This window comes from Echinococcus granulosus (assembly GCF_000524195.1).
Source record: "Echinococcus granulosus chromosome Unknown EG_S00001, whole genome shotgun sequence".
Taxonomy (NCBI): domain Eukaryota; kingdom Metazoa; phylum Platyhelminthes; class Cestoda; order Cyclophyllidea; family Taeniidae; genus Echinococcus; species Echinococcus granulosus.
In genome coordinates this window covers 1,650,615-1,678,063 of record NW_020170381.1, presented here as the reverse complement: position 1 = coordinate 1,678,063, position 27,449 = coordinate 1,650,615, and the positions used below count along the sequence as shown (strand labels likewise).

At 42.6% G+C, this 27,449-nt stretch overlaps 3 protein-coding genes across 3 annotated transcripts; 1 reads left to right on the top strand and 2 right to left on the bottom strand. All coding sequences in view use genetic code 11, as the record gives it.

Moving 5' to 3' along the window:
• Positions 1-2,148: 2,148 nt before the first annotated feature.
• EGR_00192 (hypothetical protein) lies at positions 2,149-5,054 on the bottom strand (the record flags this gene model as incomplete). The annotated part of the gene is made up of 2 exons (XM_024489441.1): positions 2,149-2,232; positions 4,776-5,054. 2 exons carry the CDS (start codon positions 5,052-5,054, stop codon positions 2,149-2,151), a joined length of 363 nt encoding a protein of 120 aa, XP_024356119.1.
• A 701-nt stretch (positions 5,055-5,755) lies between these two features.
• On the top strand, positions 5,756-11,437 carry EGR_00191 (Chorion transcription factor Cf2; the record flags this gene model as incomplete). Its single annotated transcript, XM_024489440.1, has 2 exons — positions 5,756-5,897; positions 10,167-11,437. 2 exons carry the CDS (start codon positions 5,756-5,758, stop codon positions 11,435-11,437), a joined length of 1,413 nt encoding a protein of 470 aa, XP_024356118.1.
• A 2,633-nt stretch (positions 11,438-14,070) lies between these two features.
• Positions 14,071-24,623, bottom strand: EGR_00190 (Cytoskeleton-associated protein; the record flags this gene model as incomplete). The annotated part of the gene is made up of 18 exons (XM_024489439.1): positions 14,071-14,198; positions 14,440-14,579; positions 15,431-15,684; positions 16,288-16,565; positions 17,406-17,674; positions 18,496-18,641; positions 18,708-18,898; positions 19,084-19,341; positions 19,466-19,745; positions 20,015-20,267; positions 20,843-21,196; positions 21,887-22,176; positions 22,727-22,904; positions 23,171-23,369; positions 23,537-23,942; positions 24,167-24,361; positions 24,419-24,532; positions 24,600-24,623. 18 exons carry the CDS (start codon positions 24,621-24,623, stop codon positions 14,071-14,073), a joined length of 3,957 nt encoding a protein of 1,318 aa, XP_024356117.1.
• Between the last annotated feature and the right edge of the window lie 2,826 nt (positions 24,624-27,449).

The window sequence follows — 27,449 nt, the reverse complement described above, 5'->3', positions numbered from 1 at the left end:
CGCTGTATGCCTGTTGAAATATGAAGGCGTAATTTTTCATTTCCAAATTGCTTCACAGTTGTTATTCAATTCACATACTCCTCATATGCTGTCATTGCGTGGTTTATTAGTTTATATTAAGGAAGTAGAAACTATAGCTAATAATACTGTAAAGTTTTGTCAAAGGTAAACTTTAAGCCTACGGTAAGATGCATTATGGGGTACTTAGATGTGGTTAAAATTCAAACAAACATCAGGGAAAGGCAAAGTTGTCATTTAGTATTTCAGGTAAAGTGACTTGAAACCAAATTTTCCAAAGTTTGCTTAATCAATTATGTTATTGGTGTTATAGAGAAGCAGTACCACCACAATGGTACTTTTGAAAGTATTCAGGTTTATATGCTACCCAACAGTTATTCTGTGAGGCAAAATAGAGGCAAGTGGGATTGTGGAGCGTGTAATTCAGATAAGGCGGGAGACGGCTTAAAATAAGTGCCAAAGGGACATGGGGAAATGGTGCATATGAAAAACATGAATAGGAGGCCTTTGCTGTGGCAGATTGGCTTACCGTGAGTACTATTTGAATTTTGCGCCCCTCGCCTCCCACTGCTCCCTGAATAAGACATATTGGTAAGTCGGAATTGTTGGCCAATGTAGGCCAGAGCTTCCTAATCTACCTCCCCTCCGTAATTTATTACTCTACTCATCTTGGTGATGTCGCATTTCTCATTTACTAAAAGTTTTGCAGCTTTTTGAAGTTATTTCTTACTATTTTATTGCAAGCAGTCATAAAATAAAGCAGTAGTAAAGATGCTTGTTATATTTGAAAAGGCCTTAGAACTCGTGTAAACTAGGCTCATCTAGTCTTGCGAGCACCCATTGGGACGAATGAGGGGATTTATGTAGTGCGAACCTTGCCGCAAAGTGTTTACCATGCTGATTTAAAATAGTAAACAACTGTCTAATTATAAATCGAGGCTAACGGTTACACCACACTAAGCACTGTCTTATAGAGTCCGTACATTCGTCCTGTAATTCAAACTTACCAATTTTATTGAGATTCAGAAAGATCTGCTCTTATCGAGGTGCTCGAAGATGAGCAGTATAACTTTCCCAATAACTAATATCAATGAAAATTGAAAGCTGGGACAAACACAAGCGAAGTCATTGTTGACCTTCAATCTACCTATAGTCCTCTTTTAGTGCAACGGACAGTCCAAATCGGCGTGATGACTGTCTCGGTGATAAGCAACCCAGGGATTCCTTTCATCGTTAAAGTAGCCTTCAAATCAATTAACAGAGCAATTTGGATTGGACGTAGGTAAAAGCTCTTATTGAAAATAATCAACATTGATTATCGATTGATCAAATGGTTTCTAATACTCAATTTCCAATATCGATCATTGGAAACGGTGATGTTATAAGTCTCTCGTGCGCCTTGAGCACAAAAAGGCGGCTAGTCAGGCGTGGGGATGGCTCTACAGATGCGAGTGGCTGGCAGAGGCCAAAACCAGGAAGTGGTGAGGAGGGACGCGTTCACTTTCAGGTCAAGAGAAGGTGCGACCGCAGGTGGTAGCACAAAAGTGCAGGATTAGGCAACTCGGGTGAGGTCTTACTATGACGGTTAGAGATGCCCTTGTCTGCATGTACATTTCCACATTCTGTTGGTAGAAATTTCGGTGCATGGAAGAATCACGAAAACTGGCTCATAATTACCTCTCAGTCTTCACATTTGCAGCGGTTGGTTACATGAGAGCATTCGTTCCTTTGACTCATTCTTGAAAAGAACAAAATATAATAACTGAAGTGAATTAACTCATCACTAAGTAGGCATAGTTGATTAAAATTAGTGTATTGTTGAATATTCTTGGCTGTCCGTCACGTCAGCAAGGTAGCACAAACATCTGGAAAGCGAGAAGCTGTAAGGATAGCATGAACTCAATTCGGTCAATCCAAAAGACTAACATATTTTCGTGATCATTTGAATGCATAAGAAATTGGGTAAATTTTAGTTAACTGTCCCTACGACAAATTTTACACCTGCCTGCTATTTTGATGTCTGCTTCAACACCGACGATTGCAAAGTCGGCACCCGCTATAACGTCTTTGCACAGTAGTGCAAGGCGTGTGGAAGTTCCTCTTGAGCATTTGTCTGGGTGAAGAAATTATTCATATGATCCGCAGCTCAAGCTTATTGCATTTCTTCGCCTCGAAATGCTCCAATTCCGCAAGTTTCCCCACATCCGGTGAAGGCTAGATGAAAGGAAGATTGACCTTTGACTTCCAAATTAACGTACCAACTAGTTAGGGGTTTTGCGAATATTTTCAGGTACTTTACTTAGGCACGTGTAATGACAATATTTTAATGTACTACTTTACATTGTTTCCGGTTTTTTGAGATTCAAAAAAATGGCGGGTTTAGAATTAATGAAGCCGTTAGACACTTTATCAAATATTCTGGCTGACATTTGACTTGTTGAAAAACAAAACGGTATTTTTCTGAGTATTATGCCGAAGATAAAGAAGCTTTGCTGCATCAATTACAGTACTACAAAACTCGTGATTTTTTGAACGTAATCAGTGTCCTCTCTTGCAGAACCTTTCGATTTAAGATGAGGCCAGATGGAAGATAAAATCGTATACGAGGGGTGAGTTTTGCTACTATGTTGTTTTTTTTCTCTGTGAAAGTCTACAGATCCCCTATGCTTAACCAGGTGTTGTTGCTAAACTAAAAGACTTGCTAGCGAATGGAGGGGTTGAGGATTTTGTAAACCGATAATCTTCTTCCGTCTACCCCGATGGCGACCCTGGAAGTGTGTGGTTACGAAGACTCACCTAGCCTCAGGTCACAACATCCACATGGCAATTCGTTACATGTTGGCTACTTTGTATCTCTTTTTTCACCCATCTATGTGGACAATTCCAGTTCTTGTTGCTGAGCCCCCATCGCTCCAGACTCCTGTGGCTGTGGGAGTTACAATTGGCTTTTATGTGAGTTCTCGGGTCCTCGTTTGTCGCCCATTCAAGGCATATGAAACTGCTCAGGTCACCGGCATGGAGAGATCAAGAGAACCAGCACCATCATTGTGGAGGCAACTCCGTAAGGAGGGCTGGCATGCATGTGCGTGAGTGCTAGCTTGCGTACACGTGTCGCATGCTGCCATCGTCAAGGTCACGCGAGTACGTGTGAGATGGGTTGCAACGCTGATTGGCTGGACAGGTGTGCGATCGTGCGTGCGCATCGATGGGCAGACCTCATGCCGGGAGCAGCCAATGAGGACCCAAGTGTGCGTGTGTGCGAAATGGTGAGGGACTGTGATTGGTGAGCCCGCAATCCAAGCCAATCACACGGCCAGCGGTGCATAACACGTTGAAGATCAGGTTTCTTTGGCACCCTCACAGTAATACTTTCAAGGATCAACCTTCCCAAAAATCCTCCGCACTTTCTGATGTCAAACGGAGGTAAGTATTTACTCTGTAGGCATATTATCAAACTGCGCATTGGGTAAACAACAATAGTAAGAACATTTCATACTTTACTTAAAGTGCGATATTAATTAGTATGTTAGCTAATTTGATTTATTCCATTAAATCCACTTCTCTTTATGATTAGCCAAATGGGCTGTTATTTCGACGGTTTTAAAAGTGCATACAAAAGTCGCATTGAAACACCTTATGCTTTCTCCTCCTCACAGCAAGAAAAGTTTGAATAGGTGGTTTGGTATTCAAACGTATTTCGATGACTCTCACCTCAACTGCTCTTTTCTCAAAAATTCATCCTTTTGCCCAAATTTTTGGGTGTTGCTACTAGCTGCTGTCAGACCTTTGTTTCTCACATGAAAATTTCAGCAAAATAGTATAGGTGCAATTTTTTCTTAATGTATTGTCAGATTGGAGTATGTGGTGTTTAAAGCACGTTACCTATGCCTTACCCAAAATGATTTACGGTAAGGGTGTTTTCAGTTGTACCATCTTAGAAAATTCTTTGGCAAATTAACTCATATTCTTAAGCATATTATAAAATAGCTGACGCAAGGAAACGAAGTCATACTTTGGGAATCTCTGGGGATGCGACGTGGTGAGCACTACTGACCCAGAATCCACGATAGTCATTACGCTTTTTTTGCAGTTAAATTTTTGTGTCTACTTCTACGTTCTATAATGAGCAGAATAAAAAGGTATACCACGGTGAAGCTATGTGAGAGCTGCCTCTATTTGTTTATTAAAATGCTGCCTTTACTGCTGAAGTATTTATGTCATTCCTCTATTTGAATACACGATATCGTCGATGGAAAACCACAAATTTATGGCCCAAAATGTGTAAACAAGTCACGTCTCTTGCTGGATTAAGAAGACAGAGAGCTGCCCTTAATAACTCTTCTTGAATGATTAATTATTTTTGGGGTTTTGCAGTTTTGGTCTGCTTCCTATTTGAGAGGCTCTTATTTCTTAGCTACCTGCGTTTTGCATTCGCTAACAAAGATCGTGAACTCTTAGATTTTGCATATTTATACATTTACTCAGGCGCGAATAATTACACGGATTTGCGCGTGTTGCATCGATGATGTTCTCAAATAGGAAGGTTATGCAATGACTTAGGAGGTTGCATTAATTCAGGTGCTCTGAGATTCCCTTTTCCACCCCAGTTTTGTTTATCTGCAAGTACATCAAGGAAAGTGATGAGACGCCTTTAGTGAGGTGGTCCAAATCGGGGGAGGCAATGTGGCTTAGGCCTTGTATGCTAGTCTCGGAGAATCAATACTTGGGAGGCGGGTAGCAGTACCTCAAACCTATACCCACTCCACTGCGAGATGCAGGAGGCGCTGGCAGGGTGGGGCGTTGCGTTTCAGATTGCGCACGCTGCGTGGCTCGCGCCTCTGCGTGGGTGCACGTCTCGTAGTCGTCAAACGACGCGCACACACTTCCGCACCCTCAAAGTGTGTGTATACCCACGCCAGCACGGTGCTGCTCAAAGAGGGTGATTCACTCGCCACCATCGTTTTGGTGCTGGTGGCGGTGCTGTTTAACAAATCACTTCCACCATACTGTTGTGAAGAGAGTCTGAGTTGCCTCATAACCCTTGATCCCACCACCTTACTGCACTCAGGAGACTAACATTGTGATTTGGCCTGCTATCTTCGCCCTGGTTCTGCTTCCATAACCCTCTTGGTATTCAAACTCCAAGAGATCATGGCATCAATCCAAAAGTGACCTTCCTATTAATAATCAGAGACCATTTATCAAGTCTAAACAAGCACAAACCAGGGTGTGCTCACTAAATTAACCTTTGGTAATAATTTGCTCTTGAAATAGACTATATCTGGCTAAGAATCAGAAAGTAGGTATGTCAAAAGCGAAAGGGTTGAGAATTTTTACTAGTTGGTTAACCCTCTTTAAAAAACTGCAAACAATAGTAACTAACAGAGACATAAGAGCGGGCGTAGCTCCTGTACATACGCAGATGCTTATTAATAACGAATGTCGTGATGACCACATTTAGGTCAGGCAATGGGAATAGCAGACAGATTGGCCTCAGATCAGGTGCAAATTGCACCTAAGTGATCATGGAACACACTGGCCTTTTATTGGCCACATGAGTTTGCGCCAAACTATAACAGGATTTACTGACCGTGAAAAATGTTTCACAAACAGCGCAGACTCTTAAACATAAACAGTCGTTGTCACCCTGCTGAAATATCATTTGCCTACTACAATTTGCATCCGCCCACAGGAAGGACTAGATTACACGACTTTGCATACTTGCGATATCAAAAAAATGCATAAATTTGGATACGGTCGTGCTAATAAAAGATACCTTGAAAAAATGGTTGTTTATGCACCAGAGGTCCAACTTAATCAGGACATTTACCGTCAGAGGGGATTTGGGAATTTTGCCACATTGGAGGGTACCATCCAAGGTAATTTAACCAAGTAATGAATGCAGTTCACTTCCCAGATATTTACTTTTTACTATTTTACAACTAATGGCAGGCAACTGTCACTTTTCTATTTAACCTATAACGTTGAAAGTTGAAGGAGTAGTAGTCATTACGCTTTCCTTTCTTTCCTGATGAAGGCACACCAAATTATATCATTCTACATAAATCTCAAAATAATTCAGTCCCACAATTCCACTAATGTGTTGAATATTTCCATAAAATAATCTTTTCCCCATTGTTTTACTTTATTCCGTACTCACATTGGAACGTTATTTGTCTTAGAAAGGTACCCTTGGAGTGAGCATAACTTCAGCGTAATGACAGAGGCAGGGGATTCCGATTCGATATGTTGGTTTGTTGTAGTTGCAAAAATTCGTCATTTGGGTGGCAGGAAAGTCTATTGCAAATTCTGCCACAGGATGACTTAATTTTATCCAAGAATAAATGGATCGTATTGATAATAGACAACATTTATCACGTCCTCCGGCGTTTCTGCGAATTCAGCCACAAAGCCCACAGCTACTAAATAGCTGTGCTCAGCTGGATTGGAAGCTGCAACTCAAACACGTTAAGATCCCATTTAATGGGCCGGTGTAGAAAAAAACTGCATATGATTTATTTCTGTGGTTAATTTTGGTCACGCATCTGGTACATAGGTCTCGTGTAGGTGTTTACATACACAACACAAAAGTCACTTTTAATAACCTATTGAACCGCATTGCCAGGTACCGACAGGTTCGACCATTTAAACAAGAAAAGGACAACTGGACAAGCATCAGTCTGCATCGTAACATGTAATTGAATTAACAGTTGAAATAATGATTTGGAAGACTTTTATAGGTCACCATGCGTTTGAAGGGATTGACACCGCCATTCCTAAAATAATGGAAAATTATCCACGTACATTAAATAGGTGGTTTTCGGGTTGAACATTAAGGCGATTGCACCATCTTCTACCTACTTTAAACTAAGTCGCTCAGCCTGCGTAAAATGCACAACTGGTGGGTGTCTCAATCCAGCTCAAGAGTACTGAATATAGGGGCTTAATGAGCCGTTTATATCAACTTGAGACCTATGGCAAGCCGAAGCACTGCTAGTTGCTGGTCTCCTTTGTGATAATAATCAGCTTTCTCAGTGGGATAAATGCTATAGCTGGAAACCGCTACTAAGATGATCATCAACTGGAGACCAGTAACTTTCCATCCATACCTGTACGAAATTCTAAAGAATTAGGAAATCATCTGGCAATTTATTCTCCACACAAACGATAACTATTTCAATGGCTTTTCCCTGTGTCTGCATCACATAGAGGCTTGTTTATTTACCGTAGATTCACAACAGAAAAGAAAGGGAGAATTTAAGACACTTTCCCATCCACCGTTTTGTTTAAACAGAGCCCGTAAGCACACGCAAACACGAACAGGGGCTATTGATCACATAGAAAAGAGGAAACGGTTTCTAACCCTTCTATTTTCTTGCTCTCCTCTTAAGGCCTGCCTCTGATCCACGTAGCACATATTTGGTTATGCCTGTCATTATCTACCTTTATTTTAATCACCCCTGAAGGAAAATCGCAGTCGTTTTTCTTATGCGCATTAGCATCTACCATCCGTTATTCCCCTACCCCCACCATTAATTTCTTTCAAAATTTAATGTTTATCATAAGCAACCATAAAATGGACTCCTTTTAGGGGATATCATAGGGTCCAAAAGGTAATGCAACATGATTGAGGCAGTGCGGTAGTGTATGCTAACCCGCATTTCAGTTTGGTTTTTTTTAAGCTCCTTCTTCCTGCTATTGGCAAAATTATTGTTTAAAATGCATCTGGTTTTAGTGTAGCATCGCATTTACTACTTACATGATTGTTTGGTTCCTTAATCTTGTTACTGGTAATGATTGGAGGTAATGCTTGACTTTCGATTACTTTTCCATTTAACAGAATCTTGATGTTTTCACATGTCTAGTCCGTTGACCGACAGTACTAAAGTGAGAGGAGGTAATTGAAATCCAATCTTTGCATTTTTACGGAAGATTGCTGCACCAAAATACTACAAACGCATACTTGTAGGCTGGCTTCCTTGGCTTCGTGTGTCAGTTAATGAATAATCACAGCAATCTAGTCTGAACTGTTAGGCAGTTCGTCCTATCAATGGGACGTTTAAACTATCTTTCACCAAAGTGAAGCTAATTACTGTAAACTCAGACCGACTTTATTTAACTATCCCTATGAGTGATATCTAAAGCAATTAAGATTATAATCATGAATTCACCTTCTTATTAGTAACAATTTACCATCTAACCAAGCAACGCTTCCGCAATTTTTTTGCGAATAAATCCTGCTTTGCAACTAAGGCCGGCTATACAATTACTTGCCACGATTTAGCATGTGGCGCAGCTATGTATTGGACCGATTTTAATGTTATGTGCTTGAAAAACTGCAGTAAAGCGGCTCCTCAGTATCACAACATTAAAAGTCGCAGGTAGAATGTGCGCCTCTTAATCAGCTCCTGGACGAAAAAGAATAAAGAATTGACACTAAAAATTTAATCATGCTCCTTGACCAAGACTAAATTTAGTGGAATAACGAAGAACTGCACTTGCTGACAGTCCCCAGACAGATTTTTTTTTATCTACTAGAGTTAAATGTTAAGATGCAAGTTTTAAATGAATCAATACTTTTTTAAAAACGCAGAACCTGCTGCTAACCTAGGGTTTGTTATTGTTTGTGGTGGCTATGATGGTGCCCACACAGAACCCGTAGGTGACGAATATAAACACATGGATGACTGATTCGATGTTTCACTTAACTACAACCCTTAAAACATCGTAATGAAGTCGATATCAGATGCAATATAAGCGAGGGAAAGTCAGCGTATCTGGAAAAACAGTCCGCCTTCCAACTAATCGTAGTACAGTCCGTTTTCCTCATTTGAACCAATAGAAATTTTGCGTACGGGCAAATGACCATGCAGATGATACGGGGAAATATCGCTAACCAATCACAAACATCCTCCACCTTATTCACAAAACACGCATTTAATACCCATTGGTTCTGGTGATCTCCTCCGTACATGAATGGTAATCCTTATTCAGCTACAATATTCTACAAAGCTCACTCAGTAAACTTTGGATTCGCGACAGTTCCAGCTGTAATTTCTGCGTATCATTGTTGGCCGGCCAATCAGGTGCAGATTTACCAGAGCGCATGCGAAAATGTGGAATAGTGCTATTTGCCGTTTGAAATTTTCCGCATTACTCAAAATCAACCCACCGTTTAGCTTGTGCAATGTGTGCAGCACATATTCATTAGCATTCCACTTGTATTTTTCATCACCTACACCACCAATTAATGCCATAGGCAGAGGCTTTTTGAATGAAGCCCTTGGGCTTAAGATATCAGAAAGTACAAATGAGAGGATCCCGCATTTTTGTTTTGTTGATCAGCTACAAAACTCGTTTCTCCTCCAGCCACCAGAAACGGGGGTAGTGTACTTGCAGAAAAGAGTGGCCTTTAGAATGTAACGAAATAAATAATAAGAGCTGGTAGCATGAAAATATTACCCCAACTACCACTTCCACCCAATTCCCCCTGGGACCACATTTAGATTCTTGGAGCATTTCAAGCCCAAGGAGTCACGGGACTCTATTTCTAGCAAAAAACCAACCCTCCCTCTGCCCTATGAACCCAAAAAGCACGAGGTCCAGGCATTGATCCAATCTAGCCGTGCAACGGAGTGAAGGTCAACGGTACGTGCGTATTTAGATGCAAATGTGTACGCACAAGAAGGCCTGTGCGCGGGTGCGCGACTGCACATTGTTTATAGGAGGCATTGCGCGCCGGTGCATGCACTCAGTGCGTGCGCGCACCACGGCGAGGCATTATCGATTGCGCACGCTCCAACTGGACGCGCGCGTGGTCGCAGGCGGCCAGTGTGCGCATGCACTACGCTGTGAGGTGAGCGCGGCGCTTGGCCTCGCACCTCCATCGGCCTGGCGGTGAGACAAGTTATCACTGGCCACGTGGACACTCTCCACTGTCAAGTAGCGAAACTTAACGTTGTAACCCCGTCAGTCAATTTTGGCGTAGGCGTGATTGTGCCCGCTTCCTGCGTGCGGTAAAACCCCATATTTACCTAAAACTTACACAGAATTAGTAACTCAAATAAGTGGTAGTCGTGGTGTAACACGATCGCACAAATACTGTTAAAATACTTGTTTTAATTTGTTATTAGAAAATACTACTGCAGATGAGAAACAAAAGCTCCTCAATGGCGCACTGCAAGATTCAGAATGTAACGGTCAGGAGGTCTCGAATGAAGTGGCGATACTAGATGAAAATCAACTCGCTCAGCTTCTAGTTAGAGCACTTTTCCCATCTTTCGCCAAGGAAATCCGATTACAAGCGCTCATCGCTTATCAAATTGATGGGGAAAACTACCGCAGCCTTATTGTGAATCGATGCTTTAAGCGAGTAGCTGGGGAAGAAGCGGACAATAAGATTACTGCAATCTCGCCAGAACTGGTTGTTGCCTCACCTCTAAATGACTCGGGCGTTGAGTGTGGCGATCCTCCCGTTAGTGTCGAAACAGAGGGACCCGTGACACAGTCGACCTCGAGGAGGAAAAGGAAATTCTGCAGACCTTGCAAGATTCCACAAAGTCCACCAGGTGCCCTTGAAGAAGTTCCGCCCTGCAAGATGCCCGAAATGGAGCAGCATTTGGTCGGTCAAACTCCAGAGGTTAGCGATACCATCGCACCAACTCTCATGAATGCTCTCGCTAGCGCGGCCCAACTGGAGCCCAAGCATCAGGTCCCAATCCTCCCTAACCTCACTTCCACTCCTCCAACAACCAACAAGCTTGTCCTCCCCCTTACCACGACCCCAAAGGTGAGTAGCAGCACTCCTCGGCCTATTCTTCCACGCCCAATGCTCACCAACACTACCAACGCACCGGTGACGTCAGTGCAGTCACTGGCTAGCCTACCAGACCCTTCAAACGATCCCGTCTACTCTTCCGAGACAGATGATATTCTCGCATCCACACGGCGTTATGGCAAGTCCTTTGTCTGTAACCAATGCAAACTCGCCTTCCTCTCTCTCAACTCGCTATGCGAGCACACCTACTCGCAGCACAAGGCCTTCCGATGCAACTTCTGCGGCGCTCAGTTCACACAGCGATCGAACCTACAGAGACACTCTCTGAGGCACGTGGGGTTTAAGCCCTTTGTGTGTGGGGTCTGTCAGAAGGAGTACTACCGGAAAGACCACCTTGTACGGCACATTGAGGTCACCCATCCAGGCACGGACTCGAAGAAGAACATCATTGTCAAGCTGACCTCAGCTGAATGTCTGGACTATCTAGATACTATCACACAGCAGCACACTCAACTGCAGCTTCAAAATCCCCAGACAAAGTCGGATAAGCAAGAGGAATCAATCGCACCGGTAGCCACAGCCATGGCGGCGGTTGTAGACACAAATCTCCCCGCGGAAACAGCTAGCATGAAAGCCGCTTAAACGGCGAAAGAACCCAAAACGGCTGCAGGTAAAACAGCCAATACGTAGTGCATTTTCTCCCTGACTTGCATACTTGGCTTCGTATACGTTCCAAGACTACACGGTAATCGCTTTAATTTCTAAAAACAAATAAATGCATTCCAATCCCGATTGATTTACTAATGGTCTTTTCCATTAACGCTATATCCTCGAGATAAAGCGTGCTGATACAAAAGTTGTCACCCGGTTTGACCCCGATTAGTGTTTTAATCACAGCGAGCAAGCGTTATTAACTCCAACAAGAATATCAAAGCTCTCCAGTAGGACGAAATTTTGTCTAACATAGTCAACAGCAAGCCTTCACTCAATTTCCACAAATAAAACGATTAACACAATAGCCCCAACAATGCCTAACCTAAATCCAGATGGTGATTCATAATTTTTCTCATCAAAGGGGACATTCAAAAAGAGAATAAGCGCGCTAATAAGGCCAAAGGGAACTTTGACATCATAGTTTGCCACCCAAGATCAGCTGAATATCTAATATACAATGGAAAGTTGCAGTCTACATAACTGCAACAACAATTCTTCGTTGAATCCTGAACCCTTTCGGCAGAAAGGGGCTTTCTGAATTCACCAGATTACCAAGGATTCAGAAGTCCAAATGCGAGGTCATATTGCATCACCACGATAGCTTTGCTGTTAAGGTCCGTGGGCATTGCGTGCACATAATCGGTCGACTCGGCAAATTAAATGGCTGTACAGACAATGCTTTGCCGGTCGAATCGCCCTTCTTTGTTGTGACTAAGGTGGTGGTATCTGGTCGCAGAATGGCCACGAACACTCTTCAATCGATAAGAACATCTACTTTCACATCGACTCGACGAGCGACTGGACACAACATCTCTAGCACAACTCCCAATCCACGCATAAAGTCTGCTAGCAAGATAAGGACCACTAGATCGACTTGAGAAACAGGTGGTGCAGAAACCGAGCGACGAGTTACGCGCGCTGAAGCAGTGATCAGCCAGGCGCATTACACACTAGTATACTAAATTGTCCTTAAGGTTACCGTTGAATGAGGCTACCCAATTTCTGATTTGACGGCCTTATCAGCAGAACTTTGAGCCACATACTCTACTTTACATTTGGTTAACCAATACAAATTAAGGAAGATCTCTAAATCTATCATTTTATAGCAAGTTCCCAAATTTTATGCCATTCTTTGTGGTAGGATCTTCACTGAAGAAGCTTAACCTTAGCTACTTGATTATCAAATTCAAATAATTAATTTCGTCACTTTCTCCAGCACAGCATGCACCAACGTAGAATGCTAAGGTCCCTAGTGTATGGTTCATGCCCTACGAAAACTGCGGTTTTATACGATAGCCGTTCTCAATTCTTAAAAAATGTCAAAGGGAAATCGAATTAATATTACCTGCATCGAATTTTCCGGAATTTCATCGTAAGGCACAGGAAAATACAGGATTGCGATTGACTAGTATTTAGCCAGGTGACATCCACATCATTAACAATCCAAGCAAATGCAGTGAACTTCGAATATTGAACGAAATCGCGAGGTTAGCACATCCTAAAACAGAAAAAAGATAGAGCACTCACTCAAAAACTAGTCGAATAGAATCTCGACTAAAAGTAGATACATCAGGGGCAGTGGGTTATGGGGCTTTGGAAGGCGAGAGCTCGTAGGACAGCATCCTCGTGAGACCGGGTTGCAGTTTCACCGTACAAACATCGGCTCACAGGAGTGTGCATTCATGAGAAAGGAAGGCCCAATCCATCCTAAACAATATCCGAGTGTTGCTGCAGTGAGTCACGTTTTATCCACACCACTCACGCACACATGCACAAGAGTAGGCAGCAGGAGGGTTGCACTCTCTCCACCCATTAGGCAGCACAACCAAATGCGCATGTACAGACACAGGCAACACACACCTCTGCCATCGGAGGAGTGGAGAGAGAACTTTGAGACGCCATTGTTTGCGGGATAGTGCATAATCTCCATGCCCACCTATCACATGAAGGGCCGTCACTTTGCGATGATTCTTCAAGGCTATACGCAGAACTCCTAATTATCTCCATTGTGGGTGTATCGGCAGGATGTGTGGAAGAATCAGTGCTTAGGAGATACGAGAATCGAGAAATAAATAATTTCCAATGATGAAAATGAGAGATAGAGTGGAGAAGCAGCCTCAGACGGCTTATGTGGCGGAATAAAATGTGGTGAGGAGGTGACTCAAAACAGATGGCAATAGGTACTTGTGAAAAAAAAACAGACGGGCATGTTGTATATTTCAGTTTTGTAAAAGATTTTCAACACAGCGAGTGAAATGGAAGTAGGTACGCAGTACTATTATGTACATCGATGCGCTTCAAGTTGTACCTTGCAGCAACAGCTGCCGACTCCAATACTTGATTCTAATAGCAGAAAAAACTGTCAGATACGAAACCACGTAAAAACACACTGGGTGATACTTCCAAACAAACAAATAAGTTGATACCGTAATATGTTATGCGTCCCCATGTTATTCGTACAGCATACACCGACGTGGGAAGGTTAATCTACATTCAAATCACCAAGACTCGAAGCGCTAGCAAAAAAAACACAAATAAATAATAACAAAAAGGACACCTACTCAGGAATGTAGTCGATTCAAGGCAAACGCGACCATCAGCTGACCCTCATGGAAATCAGACTGGAGTTCATAGGAACGTGATGTCTCCAGAGCCTTCAGTACCGCATTCACATCATCTCGATGGTCGTCTTCATTTGCATAAGGAAGATTCATTTAAGTGAATAGTGTAAATTTCCACAAAAAAATGTACATACGACATAATTTACAGAGTGAACTTAAGGTGGGGAGATCAAGATTTTAGATCGAGTCTCTTCTAAAAGATACCACTATGAAGTGACCAAGCGCAGAGCTCTCATTCTGAAAATTACCAGACTCCAGAAAAGAACTACAATTCATACATTAAAACATCAGCATGGAGGCAAACCTTACCTTGATTTTCCGCCAATTCTTTCATTGCAAGGTTCAGCATATTTAGAAGTAGATTATTTTTAGCCAACCAGCTCCTACCAATATCACTCTCAGCTGCCTCGTTACCACTCCACTGGCCATTTGCGAGGCTAGTCAAGGCTCTAAATAACATAAATAAAGAGGAGTTTGTACTGCCAACTTGGCGAAAGCCAAAGAGACTTGAAGAGACACCACATGCAAAATTGAAGCACCACTTATTGCCCAGTGCTGAATAAATGTTTTGTTATAACAGTGATCAAAGAAAATCACTGAAGCACATAGTTTTTGGTCGCCCCGAAATGCAACGAATGTGAAAGGGTCAAAACGACTAGCAAACATGACTGACATCAGATATTTCCAACACTTTTTGGATTGAATCAGAGAATGGACAAACTGGACTCCACCCTTAAAACTACTAGCGCGCACTAGTTGAAATCCATGTGATTAAAATACAGAATACTTGTAAATATTTAGAGCCACAATCAAGGGAATTGCAACTGTCAAAACAATCTGAGTACAAGATTTTCTCAACCATACCACATTTAGATTAGCGAAACAAGTAGTAGTGATATTCACTGAAAATCGAGCAGCAGGTTTGAGTCCTAGGAACAAGTAGACAGCTTAAGAAATAGCCACTCCGGTAGCTCTTCCACATATGAATTTAATTAAATAATCCGCCTACTCAGACACTCAATTCCCCAACTAATCGAAATGAAGACCAACGTCTTTGTGGGCAAACAGCGTAGTTTTCAGGTAAATTCTCACAAAATCACCCGCCGCGAATTCAAAACTAGCCAAGCATCAAAGTCTAAAATTGTTTTCGAACAAAGGCAATAATTTTGTACCAAAATCATGCCCTTGAAGGGATAGATTACTCAGCAATATTTTGAGTCATGCGTGAAGTAATCAATCAGTGCTCCCGAGTGAAGTTCATGAGGGAAGTACGTGAAGTTTGAAGGAGCATTTTACTCACACAATATAAGTAAAGAGGCTGCTAATGATGAGTTTCTCATGGACAAACTCCAGGGTGAGTAGGAGTTCCTCTTCCAGGAGCCTCGCAATGTCCAGATCGACGAGAAGAAAGAGAAAGGAGCCCTTAAGAGGCAAAGATTCGAAGCGACCCTGGCAGATACAGTCGAGCACGGCATGGAGAAGTAGCAGACCCGCAAGTAGCTGCGAGAGAATGTGGGCCGTGAGGTCACGAGTGAGGAAGGCCGCACGGAAAATCTGTTGAGACGACAAGGGAAGAGTGAGGAGTATAAGCTCGAGATCTATAGTGTTTGGTCAACCGAGGGAATGAGTGACGGTTGAGGAGGAAACTTTCTTGGAACCACATAATCATGTTTCGAAATGAGAGCAAAAATTTTGATTAATCATGCCAAGTAAAGGTATCCAGCCCACGAACATATTCAATTAGGGCGTCATTTATTTCTCGAAAGTAAGTTCAGGTGGCAGGATTTAAACTTTACAAAGATCCCTCCGCGTTAGTTAGGTTAAAAGTTGATTTTCAACAAGGACGCAATATGAGCGTACGGTAGTACTGAAGTAAATCCTGGGTAAATGGTATAATTTATTCACAAGAATTGCATTTTAAAAAGTATAAATCACTTATATTTCCTTTTCTCTTCATGGGCGAATGAATTTTAGCCTTATAAATGAGAGAACTACTAAACAATTAAGTTGCTGAAAAATATTACGGTTTCATCGACTTTAAATTATACAAAAAAGGACAAACCTGTTCGTAAGCTATATTAGTAGAGAACAAAGTATCTAGCCCAAAAGAGACGATCGTACACACTTCAATTCTGCCCTTTGGAAATCCTAACAGACCAAGTCCTTCGAAGAGGCGGTGCTAAGCGTCGGCATAATCGGACCTCTGGCGATTTCAAGCATTTGCTTGGTCGCCAAACCCAAAACCGGAGAAAGGGAATAATAGAAATAACGCACAGAGATAACGAAGCCGACGGTTGCACGAACGAATCGACACGCCTCCTCGGTGGTGTAATTAGAGGCGGGGACACTTCCCAAAGCAACGTGACTCATCTGCAGACCTAGGTGCTCGATCAGTGTAGAGGCCTTCGGAAGAAGCAGATCTCGCGTCGCTGTGGCTGAAAAAAAGGAACACAAAAGACCAGAGATTTTCATGCCACTAAGAAAAACGTGGCTTACAGCTGTTTGGGTTGAGATGCGCGCACGTCGGCAAGTATTTGCATTTCAATTGGCCTAATTCACCTCTTATCCAAATCCACCCTTAGGAAAATACCGGTATGTGTAAAGGTTATTGTGCAACTTCCTCTTAAACTACACACCCACAAATTTATGCAAATTTATCTTACTCTAAACCAGTTAGGCTTTTGTCAAATAACAAAAGAATACACTTTCGCAAAATTTTTCACCGATGGGTTTTAAAATTCGTAGTGTGATTACTTAAGCGAAGAATGCCCATTAATTTCTTCTTCTTCACCAGTACTGGCATTATGAAATAGCAGGAACTGCGACAGAAACAATGTTTTCAGTTTGCGTAAGAAGTTTAGCAATGCTAGAGAACATGACGCAATTAATTTTGTCTTAAGTTTCTTAAGTCGCGAAAGATTAATGGTTGAGAAACGAGACAAGATCGGAGAGACCATCTCAAAGGTAAGGCATATTAATTGATCACACTAAATACTGTCCTTGACGAAACTTATAGAAGGCAACTTGATCTGATAATAGAGCTACCTACAGCGATCCTTTATTTTCTAGATATCTTGCCAAAATTCCAACCAAACCCCCTCTTCAGATTAAATGTTCATCCGACACAGTGGTAAATAACAGTTCGTTTGAGATCGACTAAAGTTTCCACTTTCAAGTCATCGTTTAAGACCCATTAACGGTGCGAGTGCCCAGCATTAACAGAAACTGATCAAGGAATGCCGTCAAAAACGTAATACACTATAAGTGAGGCTTACATTGGTGAAGAAAGTCCAGGTGGGAAACGGCAAGGAGGGCAGTATCGAGGGTTTTAGCCCAATCATTGTCGCAGGTAGAGGGGGACGGGGAAAGCGACGGTGAAGCTAAGAGTTTGGAAACAAGGAAAGCGACCATGCGCACCTCCTTGGTGCGGTCGTCCTCAGCCAGCACCCCCAGCATCCACTGACGGAGGGCATGCAGACAACCCTCCTCGTCATCTGGCCCCGTGAGACGCGAGCACTGCATGGGCTGACTCCGCGACACCGACCTGCAATTCACCGATTGACCAAGAAAAAAGAGGTAAAATAAGTGTCGAGGGGAATAACACTAAACTAGTTTTAGGTAGTTGCTAAATGTGACTATGGAGAGCAATTTGCCCTAACCAAATCGCTATCAGAAAGCAGGTTAATGAAAACAATACCAGTTGATCTCACTTGATTACTTTAATGTTTATTTAAAAGCCTCTAGAATTCGGGAGCATCAATCGACTAGGTTCTGCAATTGCATTATTTGGATAAATGTTTAAATGTGACACCGTTAGACTCCTAATATGAAGCATTCATGGCGCATGAAAACCCCTTCAAGGAAAAAAACAGCCCCACAAATGGGAAATCTGGTGGCATTTCTCACTAGTTTGCATGAAATTCAGTCCTTATGAAGTCTGCAATTCACCTCATATAGACCACTAGCATTTGCCCAGCACCATTGAGTTCATCCTCATTTATTTATTCGCCAGGTACGTGTCAATACACAAACTACCTAGCACTAGCACCAAAAAACAATCATGTCACTGGCATTTAATCTTTAATGCGACACATATAGTTCGGAGCGCAAGTATAGGTAATTAAGTATCATATAAAATCCAAATTATCACGACGATGCGTACTAAATGAAGGATAGAGCATAAGTCCTCTTAAAGCTGATCGCTAACATTTGGATATAAATATCAGGCCTCCAACTAGCATTTCCCACTTTATAGAACTCGAAAAATAGCAGTGTGATGTTAATTAGGGAAATAGCTAAACACCATAGAGCCAGAGGAGCAATTTCCCGTATTTTTAGGTATTTTGCTTAACGTAATTCACTTACGCAAGAATGCTTGGGTTATTTGTGTAAGATGCACTGAAACCACCGTCAAAGTATGGAATTTTCGGTCGAAGAGGCGTGTGGAAACTCGTAGTAGAAGCATCCTTATTCAACGCCTCCTCCAGGAAGGCTCTATCTCGTTCGGTTAACTGAAAATTTTAAAAACCCTTGCTACTAACTCATCACAGGTAGCACCATTAGCACCACAGACTCACCTTTCCAGCCATTGTGGATATCTGCTCAGTAGAGTATGCGCCGCGAGCCGCCTTGAGGCACTCCAAAGCCGCCCGATGGACCTCCTTGTGCGACGAGCCGACATGCTGGGCAATCGCCTTGATATCCGCAACTGAAGGATTGGGCAGGCTCGGAAAACGCGTTAGTAAAAGCTTTACCAGGAGGAGCATTTCTAAGAAGAGAGAGATCAGCAACCCCTATGCGTCTGTGTGTGACAGAGGTCAAAACAAATAACACACACATAAACATGTTCACGCAAAAGTATTTGGTACTTGCAAAGTGCAGAATTCTGCACTAACTGTGATAAAACAATGTTTTTTGGTGCCCGTGTAGATCTGTCAAGCTACTGACACCTACCTTTGAGAATCTCCGTCTCAGTGACAGTGCTCATAGCCTCCATGACGATTAAGTAGACCTCATCGGCCGAGAGGACACGACAGAGGCTGAAGAGGAGACTGGTGAGACGACAGCACCTCTCCGAAACCTGGCCAAAGTACTGATTGAGCATGTGGGGTGCAAAAAGCGGCCAAGGTAGTAGGATTCGCACCTCAGCAGGCGTCAAGGTCATCTTCGCATCAGCCAGACGAGCTATGAGTTCGTCTAAGTATTCAAGAGCTGTTGCAAAGAAGAAAATACTTCATCAAACGGAATGCAACCTCTACTAGGAGACCGACTAAGTGGGAACCAATTCCGAAATATGATAATAGAAGTAAGGTGAAGGGAGAGTGACTAGGCATACCTTGGGACACGACCTCAGGAACAAGAGTTTCGGAGACGAAGCAGGATTCAGCCATCCACTGGAAGAGGAGATCTAAGTTGGCCAGTGTGTCTGACAACAGGTCTCGGTGGTGCTCGGGCGCCTTCTGCCGAGATGGAGTGTGTTGCAGCAGGAGGTGCGTCAGCAAAACCAGAGCCTCCCTTGTCTTGTCAGGGTTCGAGTCCCACAAAGTTAAGAGATGTCTAAGGTTGGGGTGCATACCGGCATCAATGAAATCACCCTCGAGACGTTGGCGAGTGGGCTGTAAAAACAAAAACTTGACTATTACACCGAAAGAGAGGGATAAATGTATAGGATCAAATCAGCATTGTAGGAATGATAAAAAAGAAAGTGTAGACAAAATGAATTAGTCACTAACAGAACGGAACTAGTTTGGCAAAAAAACGCCATTAGTTCGCCTTCATATGAGGGGTTTAATCTTTTCTCATAAGTCGAACAAGTTTTGGGATGAGTATTTGGGGGTCCATTTATAAAATCGGGTTTTAGTGCACGATGGAGATGATGTCTTACATGAAGAGTCCCCGTAGCCAGCTGGACGAGACGTGTCTTCTTGGCTCTGAAATCGGCAATCAGAAGAGGCACAGAGACCGCACAGAAAGTCGAGGCGAGTCGGAGAGAAGACTGACTCTCAACAGCAAAATCCCCTACGACTTTCACTTCATCTTCTGCCTCTGCCTCGTCTTTCTCGAATATGGGTTTTTCTATGCCACTATACACTGAGCGTTGAAGGGCCTCTGAGGGACTGTTCAAAACTGTGGTCATTCTGCAAAAGGGACAGGTTTGGGTCTTCATTTAGGTATTGAATTGGTGCAACAATTGCGCTGATTACAAAATTGGAGAAAATGTAGGTTTCCAATAGCTCTCAGATAAGCATATCTTATGGCACTGCTCGCTGAGGCAAATAGCCTGTTTTACAATCGGTGCTATGCAAGCAGAAAATACAATTTGAATTAAGTCCCCGTGGAAAACAACGCTGAAGAAATATTTTGAGTTATCAAGGCTTTTGGTCACTTGACTACCTGAATTGGTAAAAACGAAAACCTAGAGTTGTATTGATATAATGTGCGAATGCATGGTGATAGTCAAGACTAACATTTCGAATTTCAATGAGGTACTAATGTTAAAGCACGTGCGACGCGATTAAGAGCATGTCAAATACTGATTTCATCGTTTGTTACGAGGTAATGGTAAAAAAATCACGAGACACCGAGAAGTATGAAGAAATGTACTCAAGAAAATAAGGAGCATTCTGTTCCTGAGAAATACTGTCCAAGTTTGGAAAGTTCACAAAATAAACAGATTACAAAAAGTGTATACAAAAGCGGGTGCGTAATATACCTTCTAGAGGTCCCTTCTAGTTTTCGATGAGTTGGAGAGGAGAACGAAAGTGGAACCTGTGAGGCGGTTCGGTCACTAATACGCCGAGGTGTTTCGTGTGCCATTGCTACTGCCGCGTCTTCGCGGCCCTGGAACTCGTCACGTAGCAAAGCCGCGATCGCCGACTTGCTCGAGCCCTCGAGATCTGCTCGGAAAGCCTCAGGGGAAGGGCTCCCAACATCAACACCACCGCTGCTGTTGCGGCCAAGACTTGCGTAGACGGCGCCCGCCAATTTCACGTAGGCGTGCCGCACCGGCTCTGCGCTACTGTTGAAACCTTCTCTTAAGTGTTTCACTGTCAGTAGATAGTTGAGGCTATAAATTAAAAAAAATAATTATTTTCCTAAATTTATCCGATTCAAGGATATGGACAATACCCAGACCACTTTTTAACAATTTGAACTAAAAATTTTTACCTCGAGTAGTCACGAATTGCACATCAATGCACCGATTTTTTTTTCGTAATTTAGAGATGCAATACCCACGCCCACTTTTCATTCTCATCTCAACATGATGGTTTGATGGGACGCAAACCGATCTGGTCCTCAAGTAAGTTAGAGATAAAAACAAAAGGAAAAAAGTGATATTGCGTTTAACTGAGTGACTCTTACAAAAAACGGAGACAAAACAGTCATTTGAATCAACGCGTAATTATCTCTGACAGATTAAGGGATACAAGATCAAAACGAATTAAAGCTAGGGAAAACAGACGTAGACGATCCTGTGCGCCATCTAAATAGTAAAGTAGTACGACATAAAGAAAGGTTATGAATCCGTTGTATTTCCGATAATTTGTAACTCCAAGAAAATAAAAAACAATTATATGGTTAAATTGGCATTAGCCATTACCGATCATGTCTTTACTCCTCGAAGTTAAGAAATATCAGTTTCGTTATATTGTAGGATAATTCGGTTGTAATTCTGTCTGAACAGAATATGAAGTCCTTGACCCTGTTCGACTATTCGAATGGTCGCAAAACGCGAAATGGTAGAGAAAGGCCTCACCAAAAGCCGTCTGAGCGCTCGATGACTTGCGTCAGCCAGAGGATGATGTGCTCGGTGGACTTGGGTATCTTGGTGGAGGCAGCAAGACGAAGAAGGGCGTCACCAAGCACAGGAAGACCGCAGCACCGCTCCAGTCCGTTGAGGCAGGTCTCGCAGGAGGAGACGTTTTTTGGGGTGCATATGAGATTCACCAGGTTGGTAGTTAGCGTCTCAAAGAGGGTTTCGCACATGAATGACACCCTTGAGTACTCTAAAATGGCTCCTATCGTCTCCAAGACTCGGCACCTAACCTAAAGTGAGGAGAGGGAACAGCGGGTCCCATTTAACTAGATAATGATCACCAAACTCAATTGTGGAGGATGCCAGTATCCCCAGAAAACGCTTCTATTCAACTTTCTGGAAGTATCCTGACGGCCAATATCCGAACATTCGGAAGTTGGGCTCTCACATTCTCCTGGCTGGCTCATATCAAGCATAGGCGGACTTTAAGTATGCTCAGACAATTCCCGCAACCCACCAAATAGGCACGTATGCACTCGCTGTGCGTTTGGAGCTCACAACAGCAAAATAACATTTTCAGGAATGTCAGATGATGAATAAGCCAATCTGCCATGTGGGATTGCAATCGTAACTACTAAAGACCTTTTGCCGAGTACGATCTCTACCGTAAAAATTAGTCTGTAGACCTAAGAACTCAAAAACATTAAAAGGTAGTCAAGCCCGGCATTTCTATATTTTTTTTCCGCTCAAAATGTTATCTTGATTCATTCCACAATCGAGCAAAACAAGTTAATAACCATCTAGAGCAGCATAAATTTTTTAAAATATCACGTAAAATACCTGCACATTCGACTCCTTCAAGCCTGGTGCCTGCAGAAGAAGACGGATCAATGCCTGAGGGAAAGCAGGAGAATCGAGGGAAAAGGAGGAAATAGCGGAATAGAGGCGGTCGACCGATTCAAATCTTTCTCTCCAGTTACTTGAACTCAAGTTATTGACAACACTCTCAGGTATGGATCTAGAAAGAGAGAACACCCAGACAATTCTTTTGCATCTTGCCATCAAACGAGCATTTTAATGAAAAGGCAATCATTTAATGAAAGGGTGATATTAGATAAAGGTGTGTGATGCTGATAGTGGTAGTGGTCATATTATCAGCTTCTCATCCTTTAAGGAATTACATCAAGATTACAAACAACAAACACTCGTGCTGGATTGAGTGAAAGCCCCTGGTTTCCTAAATGTTCCCTGGGTTGCAAAGGTTCATTAATCTTGTCAACTAACTTTTGCGAGAAGATGCGTTTGACCTCCTCCTCGGACATATGCTGCTCGGTCGCAAAGGAGGCCGGAAGCTGTGCGGTTGTGGTAACACTGGCAGTTGCCTTTGCCTTCTTCGATTGTGGTGGTGGCACGACACCTGACGAAGCCAGTGGATGCCGTTTTCCAATAGCCTTCTGAAGTGAGGCCACTTGGACTTCTATGTCTAATCGACAAAAACTATATAAGCTCCCTAACATACAGCAAGCCTTTGTATTTGCGCCGTATAAGTATACGAAAATTCCCAATTCATGATTCAACAGTCAAGAAAATTAGACTGAATAAAGGCTAGAAAGACAAAAGTTACGTAGGATACTTGAGCAGATGACATACCCATTTTGGCATCAGCCAAAGTGGATTCAGCCTTGGGAGGACGCTCAACCTTTTTGGCAACGGCGGAAAGGCGTTGGTAGGCGAGATCAATGCGAGCCTTTTTGTTATCATCGAAAACGTCGAGAGTGAGTCGGGCGTAGATAGAGTCATCGTCGAGGTAGCGGCGCGCGATAGCGAGGGTATGGCAAGCAGCTTCACGCACTCCGTCGCTGCGCGCCTCCATCAGCTCCACGAGGGGCGACAGCAGACGTCGGAAGAGGGTTCGCCGAACCGTGATGGAAGCGGAACCCCCTGACGCTTGCAAGGCGCGACCCAACAACCCCACCGCCTCCTCCTTCATGGTTGGATTGGCGGCCTTGTCTGATAAACTCACTAAAACTGCCTCTGTTATCGCCTCCATCGAGAGCTTAAAGAGGAAAGGCTTGGCGCTGCACACGCACTTGTCGTTGCCCAAAGGCAAAATATTATTCTTGCTGTATAATGAAAGGCTTATACTAAAAATTGACGTGCTTACGTAGAATAATTGGACTTGGAAAGATATGGTGGGGAAATTAATAAGAGCAAACGGAAATCAAGTATGTGGGGAGAGAAGAGCATCAACATAGTAGTACTTTATTAATTAAAACTCACAGTGTTAAAGGTTGCATCAACGGTAGAGCGAAGCGCTGAAATGACGAAAGGTTTACTAGATCTAAGTCCCGATAAGCAGGCTAGCAGAGTTGGCTTGGACAAAGGCGCAAAATCCTCTTTCATCGTGTTAGCCGCACGGGTAATAATATTCGCTGCTGCCGCAACCAACTGTAGGTGTGTATCAGTTAATAGAACCTAAAAAAGGTAGCGGAAACATACAGAGTCTTGAACGTGAACAAACGCTCAACTTACGTTAATAAGTGCGTTTACTAAATCAGAAGCTTCGAGTTGTGTGCAAACACCACATCGTAGTCTAGCATCGATTCTGTCCAACGCCTCCTTTCGTTCATTCCAACGTTTTGAGGACTGAAAAGGGGATAAAATAGATAAAACGAAATGTTTTCTCCTAAACGCGATATAAAAAACCACTTACAAGTTTTTCAACGAGCTCATTCATGACTTTTAGTGGCTGATGACCAGAGTAACCCTAAGCTGTAAAAATAATGTAGACGTAAATAAGTAGTGAATCAAGACAAAAACCTTGGTGAAACTGGTAAGAAATTCAAGGCAGCCCAATAATTTCAGGAATATACCTCAAATTTACCAAAACGGACACCTAAGTCCTACTTCCAAGGAAGAAATTATGAAATAAGTTTAAAGTGATTTTTAAACGAAGGGTAAGGCAGTACATTTACCGTGAGCACCCTGTTTGAAGAAAATATACCACCACACAATTTTCATTACTAAGCACCACAAAGTAATTGCAACTTCAATCAAAAAAACACTATGTTCCTTATTTCTGCCTCAGAAAGCGTCTAAATAACATATTTACAAAAGCCAAAACCTCGTCCCCAAAATCGTATTACGCATGAAGGCCATTAAACTTACGACCCTATGTGACCAAGATTTAAGAAGCTAAGAATTGAGTCAGTGAACATGCGGCGAAGCCAACGCCATTCACCTACTTGGCCAGCTCAATTCCAAGGCCGTTAAATCCGCAATTAAATTTGCCACTTTTCACATGCAAAAGTTCTACACATAAACAAAACAATTTTCTTAAATGCTTCATTGTGAGTTAAGCGTAGAGTAGGTAATCTATATGCATAAGAAACTTTGAGATGATGTGTTTAAAGCAACTTGTTCGGAGTGGTGTCGTGATCAAGAATTTAGTACAAATAGCTTCGTGAATTTAGCTGAATTGTGGTCACTTTCAGATTTAATTAGGATTTTGTGAAATATTAGCAATATTTTTAAATGGACCGGATGGCTTGTACAGAGCGAATGCAAACGTACTCCTAGTAGTTTATGCGGATGAAAGTCCTCGTATCCTAAATACTCTAGGCACTTAAGTATGTGTAATGTGTTGGTTGTTTGTTTAACGGTCCGTGTGGTAAAGAGCCACTTTTGACTTGGCCATTGTACCTCGCCGAGTGGGCTGGCCTTCGGGCTATGCCAGTAGCCCCAACACCTTCTCTATGTCAAATATATGTACATATATATTTCGCTCTAGTATAATATCTTCAATCGTCTTCAGGAAAGTCTTGGGACGCTACATATGAATAGACAGTACTGCAGCACTTCAAATTCTTTCTTGAAGTTGTAATAACCCGTTCCAATGGATAGGGAGACTTAATACGTGTGTGCAGAGGGGATGGGTGGTTCCTGGCGCGGCCATTGGCCAAGCCTCCAGGCGAGAGTAAAACTGAGGGGACCGAAAATCTTGAATCTTTTGGCATGTGGTCAGACAAAGCGTTAGACCTCTACATAACTCAATTTTTTCTATGGACTTCGTTCTCAACGATAGCAATGTATCCCAACAACTCTCTTATGGGTAGAGCTTCGTCCTATCCGTGGATTTTGTCGGAGGTTCTGTTGGCCTTGTTCTACTGAAGAATAGATGCTGCTCCAGTATCACGGGGCTACCATTCTGCTTCCATTCACACTTTACACTTTGACCTCATTTTGGTGATGCGCGGCAGTCCATGTTAAGTTCCACTCAGCTGTAGCGCCCCGAGACTTCCCTGAAGACGAAAGAAGACATGATACTGCGGTAGAATATATATATATATATTTAACATATAATATGGCTTGGGACTATAGGCTGGATCCGAGGGCAGCCCACCTGGCGAAGGTACAGATGGCCGAGACCCAGAGTGTCCCTTTACCAAAACCAAGAGTTAAACAACCAACATATTACACTGCTGGTAGAAACGTGGGAGAGGTGTCACTTATTCATGCAGTTAACATTGCCATATAGATGTTGCAGAGAGTTTCAAAATATAAGGTTTCACATTATTCAAGTCTGGCAATGCTTTAGTTGCTAGTGGCTTCTAACAGGACTTAAGATTTGACTGATCGTTAAATCGACGTCACTTTAATCCGTCTCTTGGGTGTCTTCACAGATTCAGCCATCTGCGATAGATACTCTCCCTCAGTAGCACTAAGTTTTGTTGATCAGTTATGGAAATCATGACAATTGCCCTTTCAGATCGGATTCGCTTGGAGTTGGCAACGATGTTGCTTCTCCATCCTTTCTGGGGTCGTAATAGGCCTTAACCAGTACGGAGATCAAATGAGCGGAGAAGAATGAAGTTCACTGCTTTTTCCCAGAGTAAGTTTAGAACAAACAGTACTCCTGTCCTAAAATTCTCGAAACACAGGCCCTTCAAAAGTTAAGATAGTTTTACCGTTTTGTAGAAAGGCAGGTAGTAGTCGTTTGGGTAATCATCTGCCACTACTTTCTATAACGCGTTAAATTTTTTTCCTTTCATGTAAAAAATGAACACAAGCATACCAATTTTCATTTTGCGAATCTACTTTTTATGACACTAGAGCGCAAATCTTAATTCTTTAATGCCCATGTTAAGAGCATTGCTATTTCTAATCAGACTTAGGAAATGTGTGTGTGATAATTAAGTGTAAATTATTTATAGGTAGAAATCTCCTTTATTCGACTATTTCTTTCATAAATCACATGTAACCATATTGGTCACTCAAAACTGTTTTATGCAAGTTGTTAAGGCAATCGGCAAAGAAGTAGCACTCATACTCATTCTAGAGAGTTGCAAACTTGTATGCGCGGTTTTAAGAATGTGTAGCGCCCTGAGTCTTGCCTGAAGCCAAAAGAAGCCATACTACTTGGGCGGAATATGCGTTGCCGGCGTAGGGAATGACTAAGGGGCAACTGGCCATGCCGCTCAGCGGAAGTATAATGACAGAGCCTTGAGTGCCTGCATAACCCAAACGAAGAGATAAACAGAAAACCAAAGTACTACCGCGGTTC